The 24,682-nt window shown below is 39.4% G+C and overlaps 2 protein-coding genes across 2 annotated transcripts in view; one reads left to right on the top strand and one right to left on the bottom strand.

The window, feature by feature from the left end:
* LOC116039002 (alpha-2-macroglobulin-like) overlaps positions 1–24,682 on the bottom strand; it is a 160,627-nt gene that overhangs the window by 886 nt on the left and 135,059 nt on the right. The gene's annotated exons all lie outside the window — the stretch shown is intronic.
* On the top strand, positions 471–19,252 carry LOC116038993 (alpha-2-macroglobulin-like). Its single transcript, XM_031283738.2, has 37 exons — positions 471–609; positions 1,336–1,423; positions 1,574–1,754; positions 2,020–2,176; positions 2,650–2,702; positions 3,127–3,147; positions 3,944–4,109; positions 4,189–4,273; positions 4,379–4,529; positions 4,806–4,923; positions 5,046–5,155; positions 5,257–5,424; positions 5,649–5,876; positions 6,618–6,681; positions 6,774–6,919; positions 7,917–8,066; positions 8,497–8,643; positions 8,743–8,830; positions 8,960–9,104; positions 9,565–9,790; positions 10,826–10,952; positions 11,084–11,205; positions 11,300–11,351; positions 11,710–11,793; positions 12,088–12,264; positions 12,689–12,764; positions 12,942–13,098; positions 14,114–14,188; positions 15,715–15,889; positions 15,984–16,171; positions 16,761–16,973; positions 17,103–17,221; positions 17,443–17,533; positions 17,620–17,688; positions 17,772–17,877; positions 18,052–18,093; positions 19,064–19,252. The coding sequence occupies exons 2-37, from the start codon at positions 1,338–1,340 to the stop codon at positions 19,066–19,068; spliced, it is 4,368 nt and encodes a 1,455-aa protein (XP_031139598.2). The 5' UTR covers positions 471–609; positions 1,336–1,337; the 3' UTR covers positions 19,069–19,252.

The raw sequence follows: 24,682 nt of genomic DNA, 5'->3' as shown, positions 1-24,682 counted from the left end.
GGTTATGGCCATGTCCAGTCAAACCCACCAATAGAAACTCTAATCTAAGCTATTAAGACACCTTTTTCACTCACAGGAAAAACGTTTTGATTCAAAAGGAAAACATTTTGTGATGCAACAAAGACAAACTTTCTTTTTCATTGCAGTGAGAGAATGCTTTCAAACTTTTTTTTTTTTTTGTTTGGTTATAAAGAAACAAAAATAACTCCATAGGGATAGGGTCTGCACAAGTCATCTGGGAAGTGTTTGTTATTTATTTGTGCTTTAGAACGTAATCACTGTGAAACTATCATGAAAGCTTTATCTCTCCCTACTGTACAATGACAGCTACAAAACAAAGGCCTATTAGTTCTGCTGATATAAAGACGGACAGGTCTGGAGAAGGCCTATGTGATGTTACCTGTTCACTGAATATGACGTGTAAGACCCACCCATTTCTAGCACTTAAGGTAATTGTTTGATTGCTCCTGGGTGGACGCAGGTGATCTGAATTGTCATGACCAGGGATATATACAGATGTAGACTGGCTTGGTTTGAATTTCCAAAAGGAGCAGTGAACCCCGATCAGACAACTCAGCTAGCCGAGCCCTGGTAGGTGGTCTGAAAGAGGTAAGACTTACACTGAGCTGGAATTGAAACCTGGCGCTGCTACACGTGTCTTTCAGTTAATTAACTTTTTCACTTTTGGGGATTTTGTTACAGTTTTGCGGCGGGGGGAGATATCGAAAACTCGGGTTCAGTTGTAGCCTTATAAGCAAATGGAAGAGTTTCAAAATGTTGCATTCTTTTATTCCAATTTCCCAAGTTAACCTGACCAGCGTTAGGCCTTTTAGTTAGCTCTTAAATCCGCGATACATGAAGCACAACTGGATCAACTGAAAAATGGCTGCCTACTGGGGCAGGGCCATCACAGAAAAGAAGTAAATTAAACGAAGAACAAAAGCTGTAAGGGAAAGTGAATGACGACTGGCGAAATCAGAGTCACACACTCGATGGATGGACGCAATTGCGGGATTGTGAAAGAGTCAAAATCCACCCCGAATTGGCCCTCATGTACATTTTTATACATTTAAATGTATTGCGCGATGGTTGTATATTTCATTAACCGACATTTAAATTAAATCCGCAAACCGCAGACTGATTCAGTAAAAAAATATTTTTCATAGTTACATTATTACAGTTGGAATGACAAACTTTCTGGACTTCATTACACACCACAACATGAAGTCTATAAATGATTGAATGGGTTACCTTCAAATCAAATAGAGGGGATGTGGGGGTGGGATTCTCTATCAGACTATTAAACAGATGCTGACTCAGGATCATCTCATTCAGTCATGGGTCGTCCTGGGATTCAGATGTGGACATGGAAACTGTGTGTCTTCTTGAGCTGGATGTGCGTGGGCCAAGCGGTGGCAGGACCGTAAGTTACCTGTACAGTTAAAAAATAATAATAGCCTGTGGTTGAATGAATTGATCATGGTTAAGGATTATATGCTGCATATTCTTGGTTGGGGTTATTTCCATGTCAGATCCAGTGAGATATGTACTGTATGTGTGTCTGTGGCTGTAGGCAGTACATGGTAGCCATTCCTGCAATTCTTGAATCTGGAGCTGAGACCAAATTCTGTGCGAGTCTCCTGCAGCCCAGCGAGACTCTGGAAATGAGCGTCACTCTGATGTCCCAAGAGAAGAATACAATCCTTCTGAAGAAGTCGTCTAGTAAAGAATTTCATACCTGCACTGAATTTAAGGTCAGCAGCTTTCCTGATTTTGATTTTTGCTCATTTCCACAAAATGTTTTAAAAATTGAGTTGGAAAACATTGATGGGATTTCATAAGTCATACACAGATTAGTAAAGAGAAGCACACAATATGAATAATGAATTGTGTAAACTGCTGTTGTAATACGTGATTTTTAAGCGTTTAAGTTACAACAGCTCAAGTTAAATCTTCATAAATCATTTTTTAATGGGATGTAATGGCTCTCGGTGTCTATAAAATATCTTTCTGTCACAGGTTCCTTTAGTGCAGGATGAAGTGGTGCAGAACTTTGTGGTGGAGGTACGAGGCAACACATTCTACTCTAAAGAAGTCCGAAAAGTTAAGATCAAAGTCTATCGACCAATGACATTCATCCAAACAGATAAACCAATCTACCTCCCAGGACAAACGGGTAATTTTGAGCTGATGGGTTTTTACTTGATTTGTTGGTTATTTGCTCTTTTTTATTTTTATTTGCCACGTTGTGTTATTGTGCATCAAATCAAAGGTCTATGATGTGGTACACAATATGGTACCATATACTGTATAGACAAGTTTCCTCTTTGCGCGTGCGTGTCCGTCCGTCTCTGTGCAAAACTATTCACCGCTTTATTGAAATCCAAGGCTGTGTCCAGAGTCCTAAATGTTAATAGCCAATTACGCAGACTGAGCTGACAGTGAGGTTTCCCTATTGGGACATTTTACCACTGCCATAGAACTGCACAAATTGTAAGTAATCAGACAACAGAGGGAAGACCAATAGTAAACTATCAATTTGTTTTTTATAACCGTCAACAGAAGACCAATCACTGGCCTGTTAGGATGTTTAACACTGCTGTAGAAGAGCTGTAAAGGCTTCATGTAATCTCTCTGCATGTCTCTCAGTGCATTTCAGAGTCATCACACTGGATACCAAGTTAAGACCTGTCAATCAGCTGGTGAGTGTTTGAACGGTCTTTCCTTTCTTAAGTCTCTTTCATAAACCGTATCAGTGATATGGTTTGATAATGGTGCAGGTTTTAGTTTTGATTGAACCAGAATATGAGCTCCTGGTGAAGCTCTGGGTCAATAGTACAACCACAGCCCCTTTAGGTAAACTACCAAGCTGCTTTGAAGGTTGCTGACCCAGTAATAAATCCATTCAACACATGTTTCTCATTTTGCAACATTTTTTCACACATTATCCCATTTAATTGGAAATACTAGTGCCATCTATACTAAAGATTACAATATAACTGTATTTCTTTTCTCCAGAAACTATAAATCAGAATAAATATAAGAGCTTAAGTCTTTAAATCATGACAGTGTGATCAGAGGAATACAAAGCAGGTTGTCCTAACAAATTTTTCTTTTTCTTTACAGTACAATATAATCGAAATTGAGGTAAGTAACATCCACACTTTAACATACTGGGTATATTAAACTGAAAGTTACTTTTTTTTTAAGTTTTCTAATACAAATGCCTTAAAGCAAAACGCTCCAGTTGACTTATTAGGCTATAAAAGTTCAGCATGTTAATCTCCTAAAAACATGAAGTGACCAATAAGCTGTCAGGCCCGAGCTTTATGGAATGTTTCACTGATTCTGATGTCAAATGTGACAAACACACAGTGCGTTGTGTGGAGGCCTATTTTACAACTTGAACGATGACGTAAAGTGTAAGAATTCATGCTTGACCTTGGACACCAAAATTCTTGTTTTACATGCTGCATTTTCTCAATCTGTTAAGTGTTTGACAAAAATCTTAACTCAAGCTCCATTTATGAGAATTTTTTTGAGATATTAACAGCCTCTAATGTTCATCAGTAGATGGGAGTTTTTTGGGTTTTTTTTGCATTGCACAAACTCCAAGATGTAAGTGGACCAAAAGTTAAGATGGATTTGTCATACTACATAAAACTTGCTTTAAAAAGGAAATAAGACAAATATTTATCTACTTTTGCAGCAAATTCTGTACAAACGCCCATTATACACTAAGACCAATATATCTGTTAATGGGCAATGATATTAGCCTACCAGTACACTTGTGTGTATGCGTCACGTTTTTATATTTTTCCTATTTGTACAACTTTACACCATGGCCCAGTTTTATCTGCCATCTTGTTGAAGAAGAAATGCCGCTCTTCCTGTATTCATGAGTTTCCTATTGTCACATGTTCTTCTTTACTTCACTTAACAGGATTCTAACAGCAACAGGATTGGACAGTGGCTGAATGAAACATCCAATAGTAAGATATTGCAGCTTTCTTACGCCTTGAACTCTGAGGCCCGTGAAGGAGCCTACCAAGTTACTGTGTCGATTGGGTTAGATAAAATACAACACAGCTTCAAGGTGGAAAAATACGGTAAGTTTTTTTTTTTTTATTACCATCCATTTTAATCTGTTAAATGAAGCGAAAATGCTAATAATCCCTTTGTCCCCAGTTTTGCCTAAATTTGACCTACAAATAAATGCATCTGATGAAGTAAGTATTAATCAGGAAGAAATTAAGGCTGAAGTATGTGCAACGTAAGTAAAAGCTATTTCGCTCATTACTCTTAAATAATCTAAAATGGGTCCAGTTTAGGGAATGGTTTCTTTTTAATGGCTTTTTTTTTTCTTTCTATTTATTAGGTATACATACGGACAGCCTGTGCCAGGCAGTGTTGACTTTAAGGTGTGCCGACCTTTAGATGCTTATGTTGGTATACCCCTTGTAATCACCCGTGAACATCCAGAGGGAATCCCTGAAATACAGATGCCTTGCTATGAGGAGACAAAGCAGGTACAGTAGCTATGGTGACAGTCTCATGATGCAAGGTGCATAGACCTTACATATCCTCCTACATAATGTACACTGTGCACATTTAAAACTACATATTGTCATCTGTCTTGTCAGTCTAATGTACAAATTGAGGAGCGTAAAAGTTCATTTTTATACAATGAGATAGTAGTTGGACAAGATTTGACAGTTAAAAGTTTTTTAGGAAGTAATGGTGAGGACGTGTGGAAAGTTTGAAATGTCCTTCACTTTCTTTTTATCTTTTATTGTGCTTTCTAGACGGATAAGAGAGGCTGTGCCACTTTCATCTTCACAATGTCAACTTTCACAAAAATTGACCAAAAGGTGCTGCGAGATGTACTGCAACTCAGTGCAAATATGGAAGAGGAGGGGACAGGCAAGTCAGAACATATATTGTACTTATATTTTAGAGTTAGTAGGCCTATAATAACAAAATTACTATGCCATGTATTGAAACAATATGGCGTACACATTGTAACATGAAGACTTCTTGTACAGGTATTTCACGCTCCCAAGAGAAGACTACGGTGATTTCATATGTTGTTGGAAAGCTGTCTTTCACTGACACTCCCAAGATTTATAGCAAAGGATCAAATGTGGAAGGAAAAGTAAGTGCATTTGGTCTTCACTTCTTCAATGTGATTCTATACACAGTCCAACTGAAGCAGTGTGCATTCTCGGTGATACAACGTTGTTGTGCTTCCAACAGGTTAAAGCAGTTTATTACAATAATACACCCATTCCTGACATGCCGGTGTTCCTGTTTGAGGGTGAAAGGTGGTCAGCACGTTGGTTACAGAATCTCACAACGGACAGTGATGGTGTCGCCACTTTCTCATTCAGCACAGCTGACTTTAAAGGGGACATCCACTTACAAGTAAGAAGTAGAAACTACAATCTGTAACCCAACATTTATCATGAAGCTGATAACGCAGTCCAAATCAAATGGTTCGTTCCAATATGGCACCTTAGTCAGTTGCAGCATATTGACAATCTGTCTATACCTAAAAAATTGTTATGGCTGTAAAAACTGAAGCTTTCTTCTACTTCATCTGCCATGATCTCATTTATAGTGGGTTTTTCTTTTTCTCTGCTCTCTAGGTTAGCGACACACCGACACTGGGCTACCCTCCTTACAGAACGCCATACTATGATTCTAAAGATCACACAGTGTCTTTGGCCACACTTTCTTCTCCTGATACTAAAACAGTCAGCTTCCTGGACGTGAAGAAGAAGGATGAACCACTTTCCTGTGACAAAGAAGAAGACATCTCCATCCAGTACACCGTAGTTGGAGAGGCCCAGGGCTTTATGGATGTGATGTATCTGGTGAGTGGTTGGTGAACTATTTTCCTCTCACCACTTCCAGAGACATGGACATGGGGAAGATGTTTTTAAAACAAGCTTTACATCACTACCCAGGAGATTTTGTGCTACATGTTAACATTTAAGCATTGACAACATTGAGAAATAGAGTTTGACAGCTAACATTAGGGCCAACCCTGTTTACCGTTGCAAGCACTGTACTGGAAACGCTGTAAAAGAAATCTGCAAAAGAAATTCCAGATGTGAGTTTCCACTACCTTCATCCAAATATTAAAAACTGAGCAAGTCAAGCTAAATATCCAGTCTGTGCGATTAAGCCACTGGAGAATCACAAAGGACCGTTTAGGGAAAAGGATCAAATTCGATGCGTAATGCAACTCAACCACTGAAAGTGGTCGGACATTCGGGTGTGTCATGCTAGTAGTGGCTAATGTAGCTGATGGGTTCCACACCCCCAGACTTTTATCATGTTGAAACTTGTAGTCTTCAGCCCCCAACCAATGCTGACTTATGCAAGGTAACATGTTGTTACATTTTACTGAGTATCTTATTAAATATCCTGCTCTGGATATGTTGATGTTGCTTTTGAATAACTCCTCCTTTTTCAACTGACTTAAATGGAAAACTTTTTGACATGAACCATAAACATATTCAGCTATGTACTTAATCACATGACAGAACCTCACAGCAGACATGTGATGTTGCATTACTCATTCTTTTTTCATTGTCTTTCAAATTTCCCAGGTCTTATCAAGAGGAGCCCTTGTTTTACAAGGAGTTGAACGGGTCAAAGTCAAAAATAAATTGGGTGAGCAAAATGACTTGTCTTAAATGATCCTTTGAATTAGCATCTATTGATCTATGGAGTCATGTCAGTGATGATTGTTATTCATGTTTCAGTGAATGAGGGCGAGGTGTCCTTTAAGCTGACGGTGTCTCCAGACATGGCACCAGACGTCCAGGTTGTGGCTTATGCCATCCTCCCCAGTGAGACTGTGATCGCCAACAGCGCTGACTTCTCTACTGAAAAATGCTTCAGTCAAAAGGTCAGCCTGAGAAGAACTAAGACATGTGGCAAAGGCTGTTCTTGTCAGATTTTAGGTGCAGAATCAAAGTGTTTGTTGGTTGTTACAAAACCTCAATACAGCATGTAGCCTTTTCTTGAGGGGGAAAAAAGCCGGTTATCTATGGAAGACATTTTTTGGAGCAATTTTTAAGTATCCCATTGAAATGAATTACATTAACCTCCTACATGTTGGGGCCGTGTCTATTTTCTGTCATGACGGACAACCTTTTCTGACTCTATTGCATGGGTAGGGTGGTATAATCCATATGCAGTCTTGGCTAGTTATACTAACACAAGATTATTTATGCATCAAGCATTTCCCTTGTCTGATGTCATGCCAGCCAATTTAGGTGGAATGGTTTATGTGAAAGTTTAATAAATGCAGCATTGATTTTTGGCCTCTAGGCTCTGACTCTGTTACTCCTCGAAAGGAAGCACCAACCTTAGCAGAGCAGCGAATGCGGCCTGACGATAATATCATAACTCCAAAATCGCATTAGATGCATTATGAGCAATTAAGCGTCGACAGGACCAACTGCCATGTGGCCATTCCACTGACTCGCTGTGTGGGCCTGGAGTGAGGCAGTTTCCCTGCTAGGCACTTCCGATCACCAACAGAAGGATGTCTGCTCCAAGAAAAGATCAGTGGTTTCATCAAAAAGCTCTTCTGATGGGCCGACCTCCAGCTCACCCAGTAGAGTATGTGCCCCATGTTGGCTGAGTCCTTGGTAGCTTTCTGGGTTAAGTCGACCTGTGGCCCTTTGCTGCATGTCATTCCCTCTGTCTGTCCCCAATTTCTTACTATCACTATTGAATACAATTTTTTAAAATATCTTTTAAGAACAGGACTTCTGATTTTAAAAATCAATCTGGGAGAAAAAAAATGCACGATTGTGTCAGGTTGAAAAGATCCCAGGTCCTCATCTACCACTAAAGTCCAGATGGTGCACTCTCGGTGTCTTTTCCGATTGTGTCAGGTGTCGCTGGAGTTTTGTCCGACCTCGGCTGTCCCAGGAGAGGAGACCGTCATGCAGGTTACCGCCCAGCCAGAATCTCTGTGTGGTGTGAGTGCTGTTGACCAGAGCGTCCTCATCAAGGAGCCAGGGAAGACTCTGGATGCAGACAAGGTAACTACTGGAGTCAACCAAAACTATATGCATACATAATTTGTTACCTCTGCATAATCTTTTGCACATTTTTACTCTGCTGTTATCTACTTGTGCCATGGTTAATCTTTCTTCCTTTTCTCGCTCTACCAGTTGTACATTGTTATCAACTGTGCAATTCAGCTCAATGGTGATTTTGTTCTTTTTACCCAGTTGTAAGCATGCTGTTATGAAAATGTTAAAGTATAAGATTATGATCACCTATGTGAGGTGTAGCCCTCTGTAAGAATCTGCCTTATGGATAAAGGCAATGATTTGACAAATATACTTTACATCCACGTTTCAAGATATAAGAGTAGGCCTTAGTGTCCAAGAGTTTCCCAATTGTCAGATCTTCATAGAACATCAAACATTGTCAGTTTATAACTTTGAACCAAACCTTTCTTTTCAGATATTTCAATTGTTGCCTGTCACAAAATTGTCGTATATTCCATATGACATTGAAGATAGTGTAGAGTGTTTGCCTCTGAGACCGAGAAAATATGTTTTGCCATACCCCAATGGTGATGGAACAGCTGATGCTTATACAGTTTTCCAGGTACTTCCTGCACAAATGACTGTACAAAATATACTAATAAATTATTGTTGCACATTTATCAACTTTTCAGTGATGCCTGTTTGTTGTTGGATTATCTAGAATGTAGGGATGAAGATGGCAACGAACATGGATATCAGAGTGCCTTCATGCCTCAAATACAAAGGAAACGAATACTACCAGGGCTATGGTGACTTTATTTTTTTTTGCTCCATCAAGTGATGCATGCTGAATATTTACTTACTCATTAAAACAGGTCAGTGTGTCATTGCTTTGGTTTTTACCTAATGGAATATGTTCTACTTTTTTCCTACCATAGCCATAAGGAAAGAAGTAATGGTAGCTGGTTTCCCTGTCCCTGAAGCTGCTGGGGCTCCTAATATGCCATCTCCTGATATTTCACCATTAGTGACAGTCCGCACTTTCTTCCCTGAGACCTGGATATGGGACCTGGTAGAAGTTGGGTTAGTTTTTGCCACAGAGGGTTTTGATGGTCCTATGTGTGTTTGAGGGCATTTGTGTGTGCACCCGAGTCTCTCTCGGACTTCCTGCTGTCTCCCTCCACACGTGAATGGCATGAAAGTAATTTACTGGCACTGCTCCTTTATTTTAGCATAATGTATGTCATTTTACAGATTTACAATTTTCTTTTAAAATTGTGTATGGGGAATGGTCTTTTTGGGCTAGAGTACACACTAAACCCAGTATAACTGCATTTAGTGAGTTTCTGAGATCTCAAGGATGCAGCATATGAAACAATTTCACATTTCCACATTCTTTTTAGGTAACAGTAACTACAATGTGGTGGTGTTACTGCAATGAAGTCTTCACATTAGTAATCTACTCATAGTTGTTTTTTGACTAATCTGACTCATGCGAGTATGTTCAAGTTCACCGTATGCGTCTGTATATCTTCTGATCCAGAGAGTCTGGAACGAAGGATGTGTCCCTCACTGTCCCGGACACCATCACCACCTGGGAGACGGAGGCTTTCTGTCTGTCCCCTCAGGGTTTCGGCTTGGCTCCACGTAAAAACATCACCGTCTTCCAGCCCTTCTTCCTGGAGCTCAGCCTGCCCTACTCCATCATCCGGGGGGAGCACTTTGAACTGAAGGCAACCACCTTCAACTACCTGACCAGCTGCATCATGGTAATCATGACCTATAAATACTAATGTTAGCATGCTAACATTCCTGCTATGGTAACATGCTGATGTCTAGCAGGTGTCATGTTTGCCATTTTCCCCACCTTTATTGTGTTAGATTTAATGAGTTGAAACTAAAGACAACGGTTTTTTCTCAAACAGATTGCATCACTGCACTAGTTGCCCATTAATACATTTTAATACATTTTTAAAATTTGTAATTACATACAAGATCACCATGGTCTTGCCCCAGATTACATTAAAGAGTTTTTAACCCCTTATAGCCCAGCCGAGCCCGTACAATCAGCTGATCTAAATTGTTTAGCTACTCCACCAACCAGACTGAAAAGGGTGACCGTGCGTTTTCGGCTTTGGAGAAGCCTTCCTCTCAGTGTGAGATCGGCTGACTCCACAGCAGCTTTTAAACGCCTCCTTAAAACTAATTTTTATGAGATGGCTTACACTTAACTAGGTCTTCTCTTCCATTCTCGCAACACTGCGTATTTCCTCTTTTTGCTACTATAATTGATTGAACTGATTTCTAAAGCCCTGTTCGTTCAGGGGGGTGGGGGGGGGCGGTGTAGATGGACTTACATTGGTTTCTGATTCTGAATTCATATCCTGTAAATCTTTAAGCATTAAGCACAAAGTGCTTTCCAGATTAAAAGTGCTATATAAATAAAATTATCATTGTATTAGATTTTACCCACTCCCTTTTCAATGTGGAATCAAAGGCACCTTTTTAAAACATTGAAACCTGTAATTGATTGCTGTTTAACTTCACCCACCTCTCCAGCCGGTCCTGTCAACTCACTCACCAAGTTTCAAGTAAATATTTGGAATAATCCTTTTTTTTTTTTCTTAAGTCAGTCTTCAAACTGCTCGATAATAAGATGTCTCCTTTTTATTTGGAACAACAACATTTACAAGATGTACCGGGGAAAGGTTAAATGCTGCATCCTTTTGCTGCAGTTTGAACAGTTTTTTTGCATTTGCCATAAATCTCCAGTTTTAAAATATATTCTTCTCTCTCTTGAACAGGTCACTGTGACTCCAACCCCCTCCTTAGATTACACCCTCACCCCCCTCTCTGGTGACCAGTACACATCCTGTCTGTGTGGCAGTGAGCGCAAGACCCTCAGCTGGACCATGGCCCCCTCAGTCTTAGGTGAGAGTCAAGCTTTTATCCACAAAGCTGCCGAGGTGGAGGAGCCCTTTTTGATCTGTTAAATCGGTGAGATCCACCTTAGTGACAAAATGTTGTTCTGAATCAAGTTTCAAACTTTTTGTTCTTTTTAGGAGTTGTAAATGTGTCAGTGACTGCTGAGGCCGTGACATCACAAATTTCATGTGACAATGAGGTTGTGAGCGTGCCTGAAAGGGGACGAATTGACGTGGTCACACGACCTCTCATAGTAAAGGTTGGTAACTTAAAACAAGATGATAAAGGGAGAACATTTTTATCCATTAACCAAATGGAAACTCTGTAACTCGCATAATTTCTTTCCCTCTCAGGCTGAGGGAACTGAGATGACAAAGACCTACAACTGGCTGCTCTGCCCAAAAGGTCAGTACGGTTTACACCAGGCCTGGCCCATCAAACATGTGAAAAGACAAATACGGGAAGTTAGGAGAAGTTGAGTAGATGGCATGTTAAAAACATGTAATGGAGACCTTCACTACTTGCAGATAGCACTTAGTTTCAGTGCGATTATGGCAGATTTGTCAAGGTTAGCACAGGTGTTAGATTTACTGTAATTAAATACATTTTTATCAACCTAATGAAAGAACCCTCCATTCTTATGGTTTTTATTTTTCTTAATCCAGTCTGACCTGTTTCAATGCATGATCCACTAACTGTCCGTTTAATCTAAAAGACATCTTTGGTTTAGTGCTGAGTGTTTGTTCTCTCTCTCTGTTCACAGGGGAAGCTTTGACAGAGGAAATGAACATACAACTCCCTGAGAACGTGATTGATGGATCTGCCCGTGCTTCAGTATCAGTCCTTGGTAAATTAATAGAAAATTCATTTTAATTGAGAGTTGCTTTAACCAAGAAAATTCTAGGAAGGGAACAGGCTTCCATCAAAAATAAAAATCTGTGGTTAGAATGAAAATGAGTCAATTGAACAATGTAAAGTCAAAATACAAAGTGCATTTATACCTTCAACATATTATAATATTTTCTGTCGGGATTAACAAAAGGTGGTATAAGAACATACAGTTTGTCTTTCAAGCCCCAGTAGAAAGTAAAGGTCAGGTTAGTTACGTGTTCGGTCTCAGTGATTCCGTGTTTTTGGGCAGGTGACATTCTGGGCCGGGCTCTGAAGAACCTGGATGGGCTGCTGCAGATGCCGTATGGATGTGGTGAGCAGAACATGGCGCTCCTTGCCCCAAACATCTACATCCTCGAGTACCTGAGAAACACACAGCAGCTGACCCCAGCCATCAGGGAAAAGGCTACCAACTTCCTGACCAGTGGTGAGTCTCCGTTTATTTTGGTAGCGTCTGCTACATTCTGGTGCTAGTTGCACAAAATATAATAAGCAGCGTGCATAATCGCTTGACAGTGCTCGTCATTCATATTAGAGACTACAGATCAGGAGCACCCTGCTGGCCTCTGGGTTATGGTGCTGACAACAGGCCCCCCACAACACCATAACTTCTAGGCCACCAGGGCAACCTTGGTGCATGTCATTCCTTCTTTCTCTCCCCTAATTTCCTGTCATCTTTTTACTGTCAGCTGTCCAGTAAAGGCATAAAATGTTGGGGTTTTTTGCTTTGTTTTTTAAATCTGTACATTCACACTTACAGAGCTGTTTTAAACAAATTCACCTAAAATCATGAGCTTATCAGAAATCAAATCTGTAAATTCCCTATAAAACGTGTTTCTTTTGTTATACAGGCTACCAGAGACAGCTAAATTACAAAGATAAGGACGGTGCTTACAGCACATTTGGAGCAGGACCAGGGAACACTTGGTGAGAACATTACTGGTCAATCATCCACAAAGAATAATTAATTATATATTGACATGTGCAACATTTACTATGACATACAGTTTATACTTGTAGAGTAGATGATTATCGTGAGCCATTAAACGGATCATAAGTGCTTCCTCTTGTCTCTGTGTAACGTTTTTATTTTATTATCCTCAGGCTGACAGCATTTGTGCTGAGATCTTTTTCCAAAGCCCAGTCTTTCATCTACATTGACCCAGCGAACATTGAAGCGTCCGTGACTTGGCTGAAAAGTAAACAACGAAAAAATGGCTGTTTTGAACAGTCAGGAAAGCTCTTCCACAACATAATGAAGGTAATTAAAGTCCCTCTTTACTAGAGTTTGTATACCAATGACCACTGAAACTAAAGAAGGTCAGTATGTTAATTTTACTAAATGATGCTTTTGCTGTAGTTAAATGGAAATGCACCATCAGGACTTTCATTCATGTCTCAGTAGTAAGAAATGCAGACTGGGGCCCACTTCACGAAATTTGTGACCAACAACAATTTGCAATATGGGATAATTCTCTTAGATTAATTTCAACAGGTTTCACTCCTCCAAACAAATGCCATAATTGTGACTCATGCATGCGAGAGCCCTGTGGGACTCACAAATGTATTTGCATTTTCCGACTGACGCGCATTTGGAAATGGTGGCGATGTCCTGTTTCACAAATGCTTAAGTCTACTTGAGTGGGGCGGTCCAGTGATCTGTCTATATACAAATATGTACAGTATTTTTAATATACAAATTGTGCATATATACTAAATCCATTTACCCTTTATTTTATAAAGTTTTTTTTTTTTTCCAAAAGTGTCACATCTAGTAAACTCCACCACATTTTAGCCCCTTATGTATTGAAAGGATTTCTATCCAAAAGTGACTTGTCTTTGAATCGAGTCTCATACCTACATGTAAATCTGATCATTTGTCTTGTGAGGTTGAGCTGAGAGTTTATGGTTTGAATTATGGTGGAGGTGGTCTGATAAATCTATTAGGACTCCATTATATCAACCAGGGAATCCTAATACTAACCAAAGGGAAGGGGACTAAGTACCCAGAGCCCTCGTGTGAGGGCGGCCCAAAAGATGCTAGAATGAACAGTTGTGGATGCAGGGAGGGGCCAATAGAGGGCCTTTTTTACCAGGCCCAGAATTTTGCCCATTGCCTCTGGCTATGGGGGAAATAGACTGGCTTTGGCTAAAATTGATAGTGGAGATGGCAAAAGGGAAGAATACTGTTTAAAATACACAGCCAATGACAGGCCTACATTCTGCATCCAGTGAGTCAGACTAGATCACTAATTACTTATGCTTCCTCTTTACAGGGTGGTGTGTCTGATGAAGTTACTCTCAGTGCCTACATCACTGCTGCCTTCTTGGAAATGAATATGTACATAGATGTGAGTTGATTATTTGTAATATGAATGTATATGTACTAGTGCTGTCAGTTGAACGCGTTAACGCAAACCCATTTTAACAGCGTCTTTTCTTTTCTTTTTTTTATCGGGAGATTAATGTTCTTTTTGGCCAAGCAAACTTTGTAGTTTTTTTCCACATGCTGTTGCAACAACTAACGTTAGAAAAACTAACATCACGCCGGATCTAGCTAGACCGGAAACGAAACGGTCACGTCGCGCACACTTGTTTGGGCTTGCGAGCCGGCCAAAGAGTAGTAGGCTAACGTTATGTTTTGAGTGGATGGCGAGGGTGAGACTCCGAAATGGATGCCAATAAGATTCTGAATGGAAAGTTTACTTTTTAAAAAGTTGTCGAGGGGGACGGTAGTTTCACGCATACACTGCCTGTATGACGCGGAGATTCTCATTAACACTGGACGTCAGTGAGTAATGAAAATTATTTAGAAGTTACTGCACACTATATTGACTATGTATATCAGCATATGGTTTTAGGACTGTTTCATTTTTTTGACTGTTTTTGTCATTTGGGACCTTGTCCACCCCCTTTTCTGTCCAGGAGAATTGTTACATTCATTATTAGAAAACCATAGGTTACAAATGTCGTGCTGTGGCAACTGGTTTTTGGACCATTTTGATTGTACTGTATAAGCAAAGTGTTACATCTCAGTTAGGTACTTGTAGGAATTGTGCAATAATGACAGATTCACACATTTTTCTTTACAGTAAATGAATTACAAATATTAAAGTAAAGTTAAAAAAGTAACTTTCTTTGCATTCATTTGATTCCCAATCAAGATACACTGGTAAGAATGGCTGTCCAATGTTAATATGTACTTAAACAGTTCTGAAATGCAAAATAATTGATTAAAACATGCAATTTAATCGTGATTAACTATAGAAATTTGGCAATTAATTGCGATTTAAAAAATGAATCGTTTGACAGCACTAATATGTACGTAAGATGCATTGTAGTATTTAAATATTTGTCATAGCACTAAAGATTCTGTGAACCGTAGTTGGAAACACTAACTTTTTTTTACAGTTTTTAATGGACCAGTGTGTAGGCTGTGGGGGGGGTCTATTGGCAGAAATGTCAAAGAGTAAACCTCTCTATATGGGTGCCTGCTCTACCAGGTGAGCTAACCAGGTGCCCCAAAGGAGAACTTAATAAGTAGTCTCACTGGTCTTTTATTTCTTATTGCTCATTGTCATACAGTTCCAATTTTCAACAATGCAACTTCAGTAACACTTAAAAATATAAATGTAAAATACAACAATAGCAGTTACAGTGCAGTATAAGAAGTGAACAATTATTTAAAGAGGCAGCATCAAAAAGGGGTCGTCAGCCTTGCTTTAAAAGAACAGTTGCGGCAGACCTGCAGTTTTCTGGGATTTTGTTCCAGATATGTGGAGCATTAAAACTGAATGCTGCTTCCCCCTGTTTAGTTCTGACTCTGGGGACAGAAACTCAGCAGCGAAAGACAATGTATTCTTTTAATCTGTTCTAGGATCCTGCGGTTCATGGACCTGTGAATGCTAGTTTGTCTTGCCTCAAGAAGTCCATCAGTGACCTCAGCAACACCTACACCACAGCTCTGCTGGCGTACGTCTTCACCCTGGCACGAGACATGGAGACCCGTGCTCACCTACTGAAGCACCTAGACGCTGTTGGTTTACAAGAAGGTGAGTCTTCCTCCTACAGGAAATCATTCTGGCTTCATTACTGTGACGAAGCTTACCCTGTGCCTGTTTCTCTTTGTGGATGGCTGTTTTTTAGGAGGTTTCCTCCACTGGTCTCAGACAGCAACAGAAACGTCAGCCTCTCTGTCTGTGGAGATCAGCTCCTATGTGCTGCTGGCTAAACTCAGTGCCTCTCCGACTGTTGAAGACCTGGGCTACGCCAGCCGCATCGTTAGATGGCTGACTAGCCAGCAGAACTATTATGGAGGATTCTCCTCCACACAGGTACAGCCCAGACAGGGTTAAGCTGGACTTGAAGTCAAATGCACAGTAATCTTTTCTGGGACAAATAAGATGAACAAAGTTATTTAAAATTGTATGGCTTAGCTGTGACCTACAGCCCATTTGTCTGACAGTCCGTTATCCCGTGAACAATGGCATGGCACAAAGGAAAAACAGCCCTATTTTCATGTTTGACAATGCATTTTTCTGCTTCAATGTTTCTTTCTTTGGCTTATTAAGTATAGGAGCATTTCTCTCCACTTAAAAAAAAAAAAGGAAAAAGCTTTTTTTAATTGAAACTCATTATTTAGACATAGTTCTCACAGGACCGCAACATTGCCCGATACGAGTAGTGACAATTATACCATATCAAGAACAGCATTGTTTTATCCCATTAACTACAAATAAAACTAAATGTGCATACTATTTTTAAATGGTAATTTTCTTAATTGATTTCTGTATGAAAATCAACAATTGGAGACCTGAAATTGAACTCCTACATATGAAAGCTGCTACAGGTGTAAACAAAAGAACATTTACTTTTGTATAAATTTAAGCACAAGTATTAGGTATTTTCTTTTGTGTGTGTTAGGACACCGTGGTGGCTCTTCAGGCTCTGGCTCTCTACTCCACTCTGGTGTTCAGTCTAAAGGGTTCAAGCACAGTGACGGTCCAGTCTCCCAGTGGCCAGCTGATGTTTGATGTGAATCAGAACAACAAACTGCTCTACCAGGAGAAGCAGCTGCAGGACGTGACAGGAAAGTACAGCCTGGAGGTGAAGGGCACTGCATGTGCTGCAATACAGGTCAGTGGTTTGATGTACATAAACCACCAATCCTGATGCTTCATACTGTACATTTGAACCAACTTCAGCAAAAAGATTCTTGAGATTCTTGTTCACTTTTTATGAATATTAATTACTTTCCTTGTTTAGATTTCTCTTGTCTATAACATCCCAACTCCTGCTGATGTTACCACTCTCAGTGTTGAGGTCAAACCAGAGGCCGACTGCACCAGCAAAAGACCCAAACTCAGTCTGACCCTAACATCCCTGTAAGTAATCAACAAGCAGATCCACGACATGGACAAATACTGAAGTTTTTGGCAAACAATCCTCTGCATCTACCAACTTGAACTATGGAACTGTTGGTGGATGGACAGGGGAGGAATGTTAATGTTTATGTAACTTGGTAGCTAAAACTCGGCTCAAACGGTAAATGGAGCCTTCCAAAGCACCAGATTGACATCATATTTTTATGGTACTTGCATTACAGATATAGTGGAAAAGAGTCCAGTACAAACATGGTTATCCTGGATATCAAAATGCTCTCCGGATTTGTCCCAGACCCAGAGTCTTTGAACATGGTGAGTGATTACAGTAACTTTAAACTGAGTAGTATTTGTATCAGTTGTTGTTGTCATGATAACAGCTGATTAATGTCTCCTCACAGCTCAAAGGTGCCCTGCTGGTGGATCGTGTTGAACAAAAGGAGGATCATGTTCTGGTGTACATACGGGAGGTGAGAGGGCTTTAAAGTGACAAACGAGAGCTGATTCTCTCCAGATTTGTTACTGATCATGTTGTCTGTTTTTCTTCCAACAGTTACCGAAGGACACAGGCATCAACCACAGCCTAAAGCTCATACAGGAGCACCAAGTGGAGAACCTGAAGCCAGCCGTGGTCAAGATCTACGACTACTACCAGCCAAGTAAATCAGTCCTCTCTAAACCTCATTCACAGAAGTCACAGCACACACTGCTCCGTGGTAGCTGTACAACAACCTGAACAGTTATCAGAATAGTCATTTATAGTATGTTAAATATTATGGGCTATTGAACACATGATGCAAGTTTGACTCACTTTCTACTTTTTTTCCCTTAAGGTGACCAGTCTGATACAGAATACATCCACCCTTGTGTGGCAGGTAACAAACTATAATAACATACAGAAGCACTATGACGTATGTAGATGTAAATTGGAATTGTTTAAGAGATTGTAAAAGTGCCAATTTTGTAACCTATAACCAAATGAAGCATACAACTAGTGTAGACTGTAAAGCTCGCACCAAATATTTGCAACGAGGAAAAAACATTTTAGAACGTTGCAGCAGTCTGATGGTGTCGCCTGCGACTCAGCTTGTCAAGTCGCCATTGGCTGGTTTTAGAACGTAAGGCACGTCGCCTGTTTGAACAGCCAATTAGCTCGTAGCGAAGTCAGCTGGTCAAGACAGTTACAAACTGTTAGCTGGTCGAAAATGGCAGAGTAGGGGGATACTTTTATTTTTGCTCAACTGTTACATCTGCCCTTTTTTCCCTTATCAAGAGAATAGTGTTACTAAGGAAACATACACTGTATATCTATGAGCTGTAGAAGCAGTGTTATCATCATCATCATCATCCGTTCCCCTGGTGACACGCTGTCTCGATGGTTAATGTTTGGCTGATTAGAGGTGACACCAACTCCCCTAAACTCTAGCTCAGCCGGTAGAGCGTGCGCCCCATGTAGGCTGAGTCCTTGGCAGCGGCCGGCGTTCAAATCCAACCGGTGGCCTATTTGCTGCATGTCATCACTTCTATCTCCCCTCATTTCATGCCATTCTTCAGATGCTCTATCAAATAATAAAAAATTAGGAAAAAAATGCAAACAAATTCTGACCTTCTTGTTTTTTTACTGGAAATTAACTATCATTCATATGCTACAAATTATATCCAGCTACAAAAAAAGCTGGAAGTTCAAATGAAGTAGGTCTACAGAGTCGTTGCTATGAAGAGGATACACTGTCTCGTATAGTAGCATTGGTGTAAACTGTCAGGATTCAGAATGTTGCAAATCTTTGGTATGAACCGGCTTAAGTCTTCGCAATGAATTTTTATTTTTCATTATTTCTTTTGCAGCTTGAAGAGCGTGTGGTCAGTCCTCGAGTCGTCCAGAAGATACATATTATGTACTTAACACCACGTCTGTTTGTATTTCCTTGTTAGTATTCTGCCACAACCCCTGACAGCTGTGTAACTACTGTGTCTGAAGTGAAATACATGCATAATGGACAATTAAATAATGTGACGTTAATGTCCCGCTTGAAACTGATCTTTTGTTGAACTTTTTCCACTGTTTAATCTTTCTGCTGTGTATTTATGGTATGTCTTTTATCCAAAGACCAGAAGTTGTGCGGCTCAGCTTAGTGTGGAAATGCAGTCACAAAAGCAAAAAGTGTTCTTTAGATAATTTAGATAATATATAAACTATATCAGACTCTTGGAGAATCTACAAATCCCATCTCCTAAAGCAGTTGGACATTCAGTTTAGCATTCATATTTTTCTGACCACTTGGTAAGCTGGCAACACTAGACTGACTATTAGTTTATGAACATGTTGGCAAACAATTCACTATTCACACAAGCAGACGCAGGCAACATTAGTGTAAATTGGGTTAAATGCAATCTTTGCTCTACTTTTATCTCAGTTTTGACTGAAATTAGACTTAAAGCTATCCAGGTGACCAGAATTACAACTTCAATGGAAGGATTTTGATTTATTTGCTGGATAAGTTGATGCTACTGTATATCACGGGTCTGCTCCAAGAAATGGGTTGTTTGGATTAATTGGCTCCCTCAAAACTGGAACATGGACCGGTCCAAACTAAGAATAAAACCAGGGGAACCTGAGATCAGCAGGTCACTGAATGTTTAATTACTAGGAATCATTTTGCCTTTACCTTTATGAGGAAAAAGAGAAATTATCTTTGAGTTAAAGTCAAAATGAAAAGTTGTTTCACAGCTGAGAAAACAAGGATGTGTTGATCATTAATGTACTTATTGATGTCTAAAAAGTCCCCATGTTTGAGAATGAAGAGGGCAACCACTGCTGTGATGGTACTTACCTGCAGTATCTCTAACTGGACAGAGTGGCCTTCAGTGATCAAATTAGAAAACAGGACATCTGCAAGCTCATCATAGACTCTGCTGACAAACTAAGGATCAATCATTCACTACTAGTGAGTATCCACTTTAGTTTTCACTTTAAAACCCAGGATCAAAACTGTAAGATTAACTCTCACATTGACAAAGCAGACTCAAACAGCAGGCAGCCAACAAGTAATAACTAGTAATGAAACTAATCAAAACTTTGTAGACAATAGTATTTTACGTGCTAATGACAATATCTGAGAAGTCCACCCAGGATGACACACAACCACTAGAGCTCTAGTGCACAGAATCCAGTGCAGTACAACCTGATTTCACAGAATTCTGTGAAATGATCACGAACTGTTAACACCGCATTACGTGGTGGTGGGACGGAATGTGTGAAAATTGTGTGTGGCCACCATGGAAAACAATGTCAAAGTAAAGTCAATGAGAAGATGACGTAGCATTAAGAGCAACAATGGCAGCGAGAAGTTAATTTCACGGAATTCTTCCGTGGGCCCATCACGGAATTTTCGGCGATTCCGTGACATTGCCACAGATTTTGAGTTAAGGGGCCGTGTTCATTTCACGGAATTCTGTCAGACCCTGGTGTCCTAGCTGAAGAAGTTTGTAAGAGCCAGGTCAGGCTAAATGTGACAGATGGAATCTCAACTGTACCCCTGCCTGTCCATGTTCAGTGTGATATGTTTGAGAGAGGCTACACTCCTCCATGGTGATAAAATCTGGTGTGGTTTTGCTTTACACTCTCTCCAATTTGCTCTCTCTTATGTCATTCTACGTCATAAATTTGAAGTTAAATCAAATTCTAATCTTTACAATTTATTTTACCTTGTTTTTTTCTTACTCAATTTCCTGTTGATTGAGTTTGATTTCCTGTAAGTGGTGCAGCTTTCTTGTTTTCTCATCACCCTCTTCACTCCAAACAGGAAAAACATTATTTTTAATGTTTTTCTGATAAATTATTAGTTGGGGTCAACTATAGAGAGACATTGAATTATTTTTAATGCAGATGTTTAAGTTGAGGAAAGGTTCTTCAAAGATTTACAGATGTATGCTACTGTTTGCATTCAGTAAAAGTTAAAGGGTAAAAGTCACCCATGGTATCTAATCAGTCTGATCTAATATCACCCAAACAGACTTAGGTTAATGCACATTAGTCTGTCTCTTGGACAATGTATTGATCACACACAAAATGTGTTGAGTAATTAGTAAAAGTTGTTTATTGTTTCATCAGCCATCATTGTTCTGTCTGCTGTAGTATTTTATTACCACTTCTGTTTTATGCCCTTCAACAATCAGCATTACTCTCCGATAATGGCCTTTTGTAAATATTGCATTGTTACAAAGAAACACAAATACAAGTTTCAAAATAAGGTCCGTGGCGTGGATCCTTTTTCACAGCAAATATTTTAAATTGTCATAGCAGCAAGCACACAGTCAAGTCCAGTCAACTTGATTGTCATTTCTGCAAAATGTGCCAGACATAGAGCAATTAAAAATACATTTCTCTCCGACCCACAAGTATAATATAAAAGATAAGAAATATAAACAAAGATAAAATTATAGGTAATATATACATTAAAAATAAAATTAAGTAAAATGTGCAAATAAGATAAAGAAAGATAATTAATATATGTATAATTACAAAAGATAAGTAATACAGTAATAAATTCAAATAAATGCAGGTGTTACCAAGTCTCTGTTCCATTCCAGTGAGCCAGTTTGCAAAATACCAGGGCCCTGAACTTTATCAGCTGAATTGAATGCAGCCATCATTAATGTTATTAGTTACACCTGCTTTCCCTACCATAACATGTCAAAATGTCTGGGTAGTCAGGGTCTTTTAGCATAATAAAAAGCAGACTATAACCATACAAAGGCATCAGTGAGAGATGCTGGATCCGTCGGTCCTCAAAGTGCCAGAAATCTACAAGGACTACACCTCCGTTCTGCACCATCACCTGCATAATCCAAGTGATAAAAAAACAATCAATCAATTCAATTAAAAGACATAAGCATGTCTGATGTTTCTTAAATCATAGTTTTTCAGAGCAATACAATACAGATTATTAAAGCAATGTTCATATTTGTAACAAACTAAAACCCTAATCAAGGCAAATATGTTTTTCATGTTTAACCTTAAACAAAATCCTGAACAATTAAATTTAGCAGAGCTGACACTTGCAGGTTGTGAAATAGCTTTAATTAACCTTGTCAAAACAATGAGTAATTCATAACAAACTGCACAATATTTAACACAAAACCTAAATAGCATATAGTTCATACGCCTGTAAAGTAGGATTAGCAGGAACATTGATATTGGCAAACAGATGACCCAGGTACAGGTGAGTTGGTGAGCAGGGTTATGATATGAACTAATATAAAGATAAGATAAGCCTAGTGCAGCTGTTGATGTTCACTACAAACAAAACTTGCAAATGGTTATGGTTGTAGTCCATCGTCAGCCATAGGAAGATCTGGAGCAGCAGTGGGACTTCCAGCCTTCATGGTTGGTGATATGACACTGTGCAGCTATGATGCAGCAGCTGAACAGTGGTCGAGTCCTTCAGCCCCACCTGAAAGAAAAGAAAGTGAAAATGTCTTGATCTGTTATTATAATATAACAGATCAATATATATTATAATCTATTTATAATGGTGAAATTGTACTTAACGTTACAACTTTTTATAAAGACTGATATGAATCCATCATTTTCAGACTAATGTTATATGAATGATTGAAGACTAACAGTGATACGAAAACTAACATTACAGTTTCTTGTGTTCTTTCAGTTAGCTATATCATGGCTCTAACATGACTGAAATTAACCAAATCCCCAGGAACATGGTTAACCAAACGAAGAAAAAATACAAAGTGGGGTCATTAAAAATACACATATTGTCATTTATCCGTCGTTTAATCTAGCTAAACTCTGTAAAGAAAAACTATTCGTTTACAGAAATCAAGCTAGGCTTTTTTTCAAATGTAGACCACATAAGACCAGGTCCAGATCCAAAACCACTATATCTAGACTTGTGAAATCTGGACTAAATTATCCCAGAGAGGCTAAAGATTCTTTAAAACACAATTTCAGATTTGTGAAAGCTTTATTCTATTTGTGAAAGTGCAATAGAGGGGGATTTCACATTGTTTTCATATATATAGACCACATCAGACACATCAGAATAAGGGAATTCTTCCTTTATGGCATTTTCACAAATAGAATAAAGCTTTCACTAATCTGAAACTGTGTTTTTAAGAATCTTTAGCCTCTCTGCGATAATTTAGTCCAGATTTGACAAGTCTAAATATAGTGGTTTTGGATCTGGACCTGGTCTTATGTGGTCTACATTGGAAAAAGAAAACTGAAATCTCGCTTTATTGCGTTCTCATAAAGACAATAAAGCTTTCACAAATCTAAAAGTGTGTTTTAGACATAATTAATAATTTACCTTAATGACTAACACTCTTTCAATAGGGTCAGAGGTTCAAAAAACGGAGGATCAGTCACTCAGCAATGTAAGTTATATTTCCCAGCTGAATTGGACGCTGTGAATTGGAAGCTATATTCAGCTTTAAAGGTCCCATGGCATGAAAATTTGACTTTATGAGATTTTTTAACATTAATATGAGTTCCCCCAGCCTGCCTATGGTCCCCCAGTGGCTAGAAATGGCGATAGGTGTAAACCGAGCCCTGGGTATCCTGCTCCACCTTTGAGAAAATGAAAGCTCAGATGGGCCAATCTGGAATCTTCCCTATATGACGTCATAAGGGGAAAGGTTACCTCCCCTTTCTCTGTTTTGCTGCCCCCCCCCCCCCCACCCCGCCCTCTACTCATAGAAATGGCATGTCCTAAGGAAAGCTCATTGTGGGACTGGCTCTAGTGGCTGTAATTCTGCACCAAGGCTGAATTTCGGGAATGAGACTTCAGATACAGTATTAGGGGACCACTAAGGTCTACATAAAAGAGACTTCAGATACAGTATTAGGGGACCACTAAGGCCTATATAAAAGCATCCAAAAATGAGCACGTCATAGGACCTTTAAGTTTCCCATATATTTCCCCTTAACCGCTGAATCGGAAGCTGCGAATCGGAAGCCAACTTCAGCGTCATTCAAGCTAGGCTATATAGCATCATATGCTATGCTTAATTTCCTCTTGTTACTCACCCTTGTAATTGTGGATGTAAGTTGATATGTCCCACTAAAACCTTTTAGTGTTGAAGTGTTTAAAGACTGTATTTGTCCAATGTTTATTTCTAAAGAAACACGATAATGTATAAAAGGCTCCATTACCTTGTACCTCACGTTATGGCTCCGTAGGTTTTTGTAAAAATAGGCTAACGATTGTGTCATAACCACGCGACTTACTGTCGCATAGTAGAGGAATTACCGTATACCCAGTAAGCACACATACGTCGGCACGACGTATGCAATTGATCGCTTCGTCTGCAATTGATCGCGGGTCATAAAGAAGAATAATGAAGCATCGTTTATTGAGCGTCTGGAGGTCTTATTATGATCGCAATCTATACATCGCAACGACGTATTAACTATGTCAGAACAATGTTTTAAAAGTTCCTCAG

Source organism: Sander lucioperca, chromosome 5, assembly GCF_008315115.2.
Source record: "Sander lucioperca isolate FBNREF2018 chromosome 5, SLUC_FBN_1.2, whole genome shotgun sequence".
Taxonomy (NCBI): Eukaryota; Metazoa; Chordata; class Actinopteri; order Perciformes; family Percidae; genus Sander; species Sander lucioperca.
The sequence above is the reverse complement of the archived record's forward strand: the minus strand, read 5'-3'. Positions and strand labels throughout refer to the sequence as shown.

Coding starts and splice junctions, on each gene's coding strand:
- LOC116038993 (XM_031283738.2), top strand. CDS start 1,338: ATGGGTCGTCCTGGGATTCAGATGTGGACATGGAAACTGTGTGTCTTC. Junction 11,794..12,087: donor TGCTTCAGTATCAGTCCTTG/GTAAATTAATAG, acceptor GTTTTTGGGCAG/GTGACATTCTGGGCCGGGCT. Junction 12,765..12,941: donor GCAGGACCAGGGAACACTTG/GTGAGAACATTA, acceptor TATTATCCTCAG/GCTGACAGCATTTGTGCTGA.